Source organism: Oncorhynchus mykiss, chromosome 17 (assembly GCF_013265735.2).
Source record: "Oncorhynchus mykiss isolate Arlee chromosome 17, USDA_OmykA_1.1, whole genome shotgun sequence".
Lineage (NCBI taxonomy): Eukaryota > Metazoa > Chordata > Actinopteri > Salmoniformes > Salmonidae > Oncorhynchus > Oncorhynchus mykiss.
Window position 1 is genome coordinate 19,061,727 of NC_048581.1, and position 9,766 is coordinate 19,071,492.

Genomic DNA, 9,766 nt, shown 5'->3' on the forward strand with positions numbered 1-9,766 from the left:
AGGCTGTCGTTAGTTAGCGAGGCTATCGTTGATTACCGAGCCTATCATTGGTTAATAAGGCTGTCGTTAGTTAGCGAGGCTATCGTTGATTACCGAGCCTATCATTGGTTAATAAGGCTGTCGTTGGTTAGCGAGGCTGACGTTGGTTAGCAAGGCTATCATTGGTTAGCAAGACTATCATTGGTTAGCGAGGCTGTCGTTGGTTAGCGAGGCTGTCGTTGGCATAATACTGAGTGTTCAGCTGCAGTCTGCAGTGCCACTCTTCTGTCCATAATGACACACTCACACTCCATAACGACATTTTAAGTGTATACAACAGCGGGTAATGAGAGGAGCATGATGTTGATTTGAGACGTGGTCCATGTCCCAAATGGTACCTTTCCCTACATAGTGTACTACTTTTAACCAGAGCCATATGGGCCAAGTGCACTGTAAAGGGAATACAGTGCCACTTGGGACACAGCATGGACTCACTGGCCTCTAAAACAACGAGAAATGAATAGAGGGATTTATGTGTGTGTGGTGGGGGGTAGTGTGTGTGTGTGTGAGAGAGCGAGAGAGAGAGAGAGAGAGAGAGAGAGGAGAGAGAGAGAGAGGAGAGAGAGAGAGAGAGAGAGAGAGAGAGAGAGAGAGAGAGGAGAGAGAGAGAGGAGAGAGAGGAGAGAGAGGAGAGAGAGAGAGGAGAGAGAGGAGAGAGAGAGAGAGGAGAGAGAGAGAGAGAGAGAGAGGAGAGAGAGAGAGGAGAGAGAGAGAGGAGAGAGAGAGAGGAGAGAGAGAGAGAGAGAGAGAGAGAGAGAGAGAGAGAGAGGGGAGAGAGAGAGAGAGGAGAGAGAGAGAGAGGAGAGAGAGAGAGAGAGAGCGAGAGAGAGAGAGAGAGAGGAGAGAGAGAGAGGGGAGAGAGCGAGAGAGAGAGAGAGAGAGGAGAGAGAGAGAGAGAGAGAGAGAGGGGAGAGAGAGAGAGAGGAGAGAGAGAGAGGAGAAAGAGAGAGAGAGGAGAGAGAGGAGAGAGAGAGAGAGAGAGAGAGAGAGAGAGAGAGAGAGAGAGAGAGAGAGAGAGAGAGAGAGAGAGAGAGAGAGTGTGTGTGTTTACCTGGAGAGGGAGGTGGTGAGGGGTAGGTCATTGGTAGGTTACGTAGCAGACGTTGTCGTGTGGCACTGAGGGGGGCGCAGATGGAGGCCGAGCATGCCCTCTTTCCCAACCTGACCCTCCCATTGGCCTGTGGAAGCTTCAGGTCCAGAGGCTCGTCCAATGATACCATGGCAACTATAGTATTCCCACCCACCAGTAGAGAAGGGACAATCATAATGCTCATTAGTGAAGGCCATAACCAATCAAAGAATAACAAACAATCACATTTCCACTAGTAGGACAGGAGTTTTTCTAACCATCTGACATGACTAGGAACAACTGATCAGGAACAACTCTGGTCGTTCCTTTAACTATTCCCCAGTCAGATCAGCTGATCAGGAACAACTCTGGTCGTTCCTTTAACTATTCCCCAGTCAGATCAGCTGATCAGGAACAACTCTGGTCTTTCCTTTAACTATTCCCCAGTCAGATCAGCTGATCAGGAACAACTCTGGTCTTTCCTTTAACTATTCCCCAGTCACATCATCTGATCAGGAACAATTCTGGTCTTTCCTTTAACTATTCCCCAGTTAACCTTCCACTTTTCAGGGAAGTCAGGAACAAATATACACAGGCAGTTAGAAAAGCTAAGGCTAGCTTTTTCAAACAGAAATTTGCCTCCTGTAGTACTAACTCAAAAAAGTTCTGGGACACTGTAAAGTCCATGGAGAATAAGAGCACCTCTTCCCAGCTGCCCACTGCTCTGAGGCTAGGAAACACTGTTACCACCGATAAATCCACTATAATTGAGAATTTCAATAAGCATTTCTCTACAGCTGGCCATGCTTTCCACCTGGCTACCCCTACCCCGGTCAACTGCCCGGCACCCTCCACAGCAACCCGCCAAAGCCCCCACCATTTCTCCTTCACCCAATTCCAGATAGCTGATGTTCTGAAAGAGCTGCAAAATCTGGACCCATACAAATCAGCCGGGCTAGACAATCTGGACCCTCTCTTTCTAAAATTATCTGCAGAAATTGTTGCAACGCAGGTAAAACGAAATGTATGCTATTCAATCGATCACTGCCCGCACCCGCTCGCCCGTCCAGCATCACTACTCTGGACGGCTCTGACTTAGAATACGTGGACAACTACAAATACCTGGGTGTCTGGTTAGACTGTAAACTCTCCTTCCAGACTCACATTAAGCATCTCCAATCCAAAATTAAATCTAGAATCGGCTTCCTATATCGCAACAAAGCAACCTTCACTCATGCTGCCAAACATACCCTTGTAAAACTGACCATCCTACCAATCCTCGACTTCGGTGATTTCATCTATAAAATAGCCTCCAACACTCTACTATCACAGTGCCATCCGTTTTGTCACCAAAGTCCCCATACACCACCCACCATTGCGACCTGTACGCTCTCGTTGTGGTTGGCCCTCGCTTCATACTCGTCGCCAAACCCACTGGCTACAGGTTATCTACAAGTCTCTGCTAGGTAAAGCCCCGCCTTATCTCAGCTCACTGGTCACCATAGCAGCACCCACTTGTAGCATGCCCTCCAGCAGGTATATCTCACTGGTCACCCCCAAAGCCAATTCCTCCTTTGGTCGTATTTCCTTCCAGTTCTCTGCTGCCAATGACTGGAACGAACTGCAAAAATCTCTGAAGCTGGAGACTCACATCTCCCTCACTAGCTTTGAGCACCAGCTGTCAGAGCAGATTAACAGATCACTGCACCTGTACATAGCCCATCTGTAAACAGCCCACCTATCTACCTACCTCATCCCCATACTGTATTTATTTATTTATCTTGCTCATTTGCACCCCAGTATCTCTACTTGCACATCTACCATTCCAGTGTTTAATTGCTATATTGTAATTACTTCACCACCATGGCCTATTTATTGCCTTAACTTACCTCATTTGCACTCACTGTATATAGATGTTTGTTTTCTTTTGTTCTACTGTATTATTGACTGTATGTTTGTTTATTCCATGTGTAACTCTGTGTTGTTGTATGTGTCAAATTGCTACGTTTTATCTTGGCCAGGTCGCAGTTGCAAATGAGAACTTGTTCTCAACCAGGCTACCTGGTTAAATAAAGGTGAAATAAAATTTTACAAATTAAAAACTACTCCCCAGTCAGATCAGCTGATCAGGAATACATCTGGGTCTTCCTTGAACTACTCCCCAGTCAGATCAGCTGATCAGGAACAACTCCAGTCTTTCCTTGAACTACTCCCCAGTCAGATCAACTGATCAGGAACAAATCTGGGTCTTCCTTTAACTTCCCCAGTCAGATCAGCTGATCAGGAACAACTCCAGTCTTTCCTTGAACTACTCCCCAGTCAGATCAGCTGATCAGGAACAATTCCAGTCTTTCCTTGAACTACTCCCCAGTCAGATCAACTGATCAATAACAACAGTCTTTCCTTGAACTACTCCCCAGTCAGATCATCTGATCAGGAACAACTCCAGTCTTTCCTTGAACTACTCCCCAGTCAGATCAACTGATCAGGAACAAATCTGGGTCTTCCTATAACTATTCCCCAGTCAGATCATCTGATCAATAACAACTCCAGTCTTTCCTTGAACTACTCCCCAGTCAGATCATCTGATCAGGAACAACTCCAGTCTTTCCTTGAACTACTCCCCAGTCAGATCAGCTGATCAGGAACAACTCTGTGTCTTCCTATAACTATTCCCCAGTCACATCATCTGATCAGGAACAACTCTGTGTCTTCCTTTAACTTCCCCAGTCAGATCAGCTGATCAGGAATAAATCTGGGTCTTCCTTGAACTACTCCCCAGTCAGATCAACTGATCAGTAACAACTCTGTGTCTTCCTATAACTATTCCCCAGTCACATCATCTGATCAGGGACAACTCCAGTCTTTCCTTGAACTACTCCCCAGTCAGATCAACTGATCAGTAACAACTCTGTGTCTTCCTATAACTATTCCCCAGTCACATCATCTGATCAGGGACAACTCCAGTCTTTCCTTGAACTACTCCCCAGTCAGATCAACTTATCAGGAACAAATCTGGGTCTTCCTTTAACTTCCCCAGTCAGATCAACAAATCAGGAACAACTCTGTGTCTTCCTATAACTATTCCCCAGTCAGATCATCTGATCAATAACAACTCCAGTCTTTCCTTGAACTACTCCCCAGTCAGATCAACTTATCAGTAACAACTCTTGGGTGAATTTTTCTATATTTATCCAACTTCAAAAAAATCCCAATGGCCCCACTTCTGCAATTCTGTAGATCTGAATGGAGTAGATAGTATAGTAATCCAAAAGCTAAGTATTATAGTATGGTATGGTTATCCTATCCTATAGCTAAGTATTATAGTATGGTATGGTTATCCTATCCTATAGCTAAGTATTATGGTATGGTATGGTTATCCTATCCTATAGCTAAGTATTATAGTGTGGTATGGTTATCCTATCCTATAGCTAAGTATTATGGTATGGTATGGTTATCCTACCCTATAGCTAAGTATTATGGTATGGTATGGTTATCCTATCCTATAGCTAAGTATTATGGTATGGTATGGTTATCCTATCCTATAGCTAAGTATTATAGTATGGTATGGTTATCCTATCCTATAGCTAAATATTATGGTATGGTATGGTTATCCTATCCTATAGCTAAGTATTATAGTATGGTATGGTTATCCTATCCTATAGCTAAATATTATGGTATGGTATGGTTATCCTATCCTATAGCTAAGTATTATAGTATGGTATGGTTATCCTATCCTATAGCTAAATATTATGGTATGGTATGGTTATCCTATCCTATAGCTAAGTATTATAGTATGGTATGGTTATCCTATCCTATAGCTAAGTATTATGGTATGGTATGGTTATCCTATCCTATAGCTAAATATTATGGTATGTTATGGTTATCCTATCCTATAGCTAAGTATTATGGTATGGTATGGTTATCCTATCCTATAGCTAAGTATTATGGTATGGTATGGTTATCCTATCCTATAGCTAAGTATTATGGTATGGTATGGTTATCCTATCCTATAGCTAAGTATTATGGTATGGTATGGTTATCCTATCCTATAGCTAAGTATTATGGTATGGTTATCCTATCCTATAGCTAAGTATTATGGTATGGTTATCCTACCCTATAGCTAAGTATTATGGTATGGTATGGTTATCCTATCCTATAGCTAAGTATTATGGTATGGTATGGTTATCCTATCCTATAGCTAAGTATTATGGTATGGTATGGTTATCCTATCCTATAGCTAAATATTATGGTATGTTATGGTTATCCTATCCTATAGCTAAGTATTATGGTATGGTATGGTTATCCTATCCTATAGCTAAGTATTATGGTATGGTATGGTTATCCTATCCTATAGCTAAGTATTATGGTATGGTATGGTTATCCTATCCTATAGCTAAGTATTATGGTATGGTTATCCTATCCTATAGCTAAGTATTATGGTATGGTTATCCTACCCTATAGCTAAGTATTATGGTATGGTTATCCTATCCTATAGCTAAGTATTATGGTATGGTTATCCTACCCTATAGCTAAGTATTATGGTATGGTTATCCTATCCTATAGCTAAGTATTATGGTATGGTTATCCTATCCTATAGCTAAGTATTATGGTATGGTTATCCTATCCTATAGCTAAGTATTATGGTATGGTTATCCTATCCTATAGCTAAGTATTATGGTATGGTTATCCTACCCTATAGCTAAGTATTATGGTATGGTTATCCTACCCTATAGCTAAGTATTATGGTATGGTTATCCTATCCTATAGCTAAGTATTATGGTATGGTTATCCTACCCTATAGCTAAGTATTATGGTATGGTTATCCTATCCTATAGCTAAGTATTATGGTATGGTTATCCTACCCTATAGCTAAGTATTATGGTATGGTATGGTTATCCTATCCTATAGCTAAGTATTATGGTATGGTATGGTTATCCTATCCTATAGCTAAGTATTATGGTATGGTTATCCTACCCTATAGCTAAGTATTATAGTATGGTATGGTTATCCTACCCTATAGCTAAGTATTATGGTATGGTATGGTTATCCTATCCTATAGCTAAGTATTATGGTATGGTATGGTTATCCTATCCTATAGCTAAGTATTATGGTATGGTATGGTTATCCTATCCTATAGCTAAGTATTATGGTATGGTATGGTTATCCTACCCTATAGCTAAGTATTATGGTATGGTATGGTTATACTATCCTATAGCTAAGTATTATGGTATTGTATGGTTATCCTACCCTATAGCTAAGTATTATGGTATGGTATGGTTATACTATCCTATAGCTAAGTATTATGGTATGGTATGGTTATCCTATCCTATAGCTAAGTATTATGGTATGTTATGGTTATCCTATCCTATAGCTAAGTATTATGGTATGGTTATCCTATCCTATAGCTAAGTATTATTGTATGGTATGGTTATCCTATCCTATAGCTAAGTATTATGGTATGGTATGGTTATCCTATCCTATAGCTAAGTATTATGGTATGGTATGGTTATCCTATCCTATAGCTAAGTATTATGGTATGGTATGGTTATCCTATCCTATAGCTAAGTATTATGGTATGGTATGGTTATCCTATCCTATAGCTAAGTATTATGGTATGGTATGGTTATCCTTTCCTATAGCTAAGTATTATGGTATGGTATGGTTATCCTATCCTATAGCTAAGTATTATGGTATGGTATGGTTATCCTATCCTATAGCTAAGTATTATGGTATGGTTATCCTATCCTATAGCTAAATATTATGGTATGTTATGGTTATCCTATCCTATAGCTAAATATTATGGTATGTTATGGTTATCCTATCCTATAGCTAAATATTATGGTATGTTATGGTTATCCTATCCTATAGCTAAATATTATGGTATGTTATGGTTATCCTATCCTATAGCTAAATATTATGGTATGGTATGGTTATCCTATCCTATAGCTAAATATTATGGTATGTTATGGTTATCCTATCCTATAGCTAAGTATTATGGTATGGTATGGTTATCCTATCCTATAGCTAAGTATTATGGTATGGTTATCCTATCCTATAGCTAAATATTATGGTATGTTATGGTTATCCTATCCTATAGCTAAGTATCATGGTATGGTATGGTTATCCTATCCTATAGCTAAGTATTATGGTATGGTATGGTAATCCTATAGCTAAGTATCATGGTATGGCATGGTTATCCTACAGCTAAATTTTATGGTATGGTATGGTAATCCTATAGCTAAGTATTATGGCATGGTAATCCTATAGCTAAGTATTATGGTATGGTAATCCTATAGCTAAGTATTATGGTATGGTTATCCTATAACTAAGTATTATGGTATGGTATGGTAATCCTATAGCTAAGTATTATAGTATGGTATGGTTATCCTATAGCTAAGTATTATGGTATGGTATGGTAATCCTATAGCTAAGTATTATAGTATGGTATGGTTATCCTATAGCTAAGTATTATGGTATGGTATGGTAATCCTATAGCTAAGTATTAAGGTATGATATGGTTATCCTATAGCTAAGTATTATGGTATGGTATGGTAATCCTATTGCTAAGTATTATAGTATGGTATGGTTATCCTATAGCTAAGTATTATGGTATGGTATGGTAATCCTATAGCTAAGTATTATAGTATGGTATGGTTATCCTATAGCTAAGTATTATGGTATGGGATGGTAATCCTATAGCTAAGTATTATGGTATGGTTATCCTATAGCTAAGTATTATGGTATGGTATGGTTATCCTATAGCTAAGTATTATGGTATGGGATGGTAATCATATAGCTAAATATTATGGCATGGTAATCCTATAGCTAAGTATTATGGTATGGTATGGTTATCCTATAGCTAAGTATTATAGTATGGTATGGTAATCATATAGCTAAGTATTATGGTATGGTATGGTTATCCTACAGCTAAATATTATGGTATGGTAATAATATATCTAAGTATTATGGTATGGTAATCATATAGCTAAATATTCTAGTATGGTAATAATATATCTAAGTATTAGGGTATGGTAATAATATATCTAAGTATTATGGTATGGTAATAATATATCTAAGTATTATGGTATGGTAATAATATATCTAAGTATTATGGTATGGTAATAATATATCTAAGTATTAGGGTATGGTAATAATATATCTAAGTATTATGGTATGGTAATAATATATCTAAGTATTATGGTATGGTAATAATATATCTAAGTATTATGGTATGGTAATAATATATCTAAGTATTAGGGTATGGTAATAATATATCTAAGTATTATGGTATGGTAATAATATATCTAAGTATTATGGTATGGTAATAATATATCTAAGTATTAGGGTATGGTAATAATATATCTAAGTATTATGGTATGGTAATCATATTGCTAAGTATTATGGGATGGTAATCATATTGCTAAGTATTATGGTATGGTAATCATATTGCTAAGTATTATGGGATGGTAATCATATAGCTAAGTATTATGGGATGGTAATCCTATAGCTAAGTATTATGGGATGGTAATCCTATAGCTAAGTATTATGGGATGGTAATCCTATAGCTAAGTATTATGGTATGTTACTGGGCATGAATAAAATAGCGTGACCCAGATCCAAACTGCTTTTTCTCAGTAGCCACAGGCAATTAACTGTAACATTGAGACATGGCTCTCTGTGCATATTTCCATCAACTGGGTTTGTTCAGAAGCAACTTTCTCACACGCAACAAGAGCTTTCACACATGTTACATACACACGTTACACACACACATCATTCTACACACACGCACAGAGGCCTTTACACACACATCATGTTACACACACACACACATACACGCAAATGTTGCACACACACAAGAGCTTTTGCACACACATATTTGTTACACACATAACAAATGGATGAGTGGGGGCGATGAGTACAGGGCAGAGTATGTGTTTGTTCGCCCCATACACTTCCTCACTGAGCCATGGGATGGGGTCAGCTGCTCTTTGTAGAAATAAGCCCCTCTCTGCTTCTCTCAGAGAAGCCTTTGTCCCCCTCTACCTCCCATAGAGAAACAGACTGGGACAGTGTGGTGTGTGTCTGAATGAGATAATTGTGTCTCCCTTGGGCCTCCCATGTTCGACACACATCTACACTCCCCTCTTACACTCCCCTCTACACTAAAGTCTACACATACACCCACTCACACTTGTCTCAACAAGCCCACTTGCTATCTCTCTGTCTTTCATCCTATTCCTCTTGTAAATGTGCAATTACACACACACACACTGTCCCATTTTCTCATACGCTCAGACACACACACGTCAGCAACTCCCTGTACAGTACAGTGGTTATGTGAGAGAGAACCACACATATGTTAGGGCTGCTAAACACTAGTGGAAGACTAGGGGAAGATCCACCCCGTCTCACAGCATGCTGCGAAGAGTACATGTCTGACCTGTCAACCAAACGCTCACTTAAGATGCCCCATACACACAAACACTCACACTGTATGCACACACACACACATATACTGTATGAACGCACACATACACACAGTATGCATTGCACTCACGCACACACAAATGTGTACGTACACACTTGCATATGCGCACACACACAGACCCCACCCCCCCTTTCCAGAGTCAGCAAAAAAGGTTTGACCCAGTG

The 9,766-nt window shown here is 39.5% G+C and overlaps 1 protein-coding gene across 2 annotated transcripts in view; it reads right to left on the bottom strand.

Annotated features, from left to right (window-relative positions):
• The window catches only part of LOC110485549 (zinc finger protein GLIS2), a 43,241-nt gene that overhangs the window by 11,002 nt on the left and 22,473 nt on the right, over nt 1–9,766 (bottom strand). For both annotated transcript variants that reach the window (XM_036949223.1, XM_036949222.1), the window contains one exon: nt 1,091–1,264. In XM_036949223.1, the coding sequence (XP_036805118.1) occupies nt 1,091–1,259 (169 nt within the window). In that variant the 5' untranslated portion in view covers nt 1,260–1,264. The remainder of the gene's footprint in view (nt 1–1,090; nt 1,265–9,766) is intronic.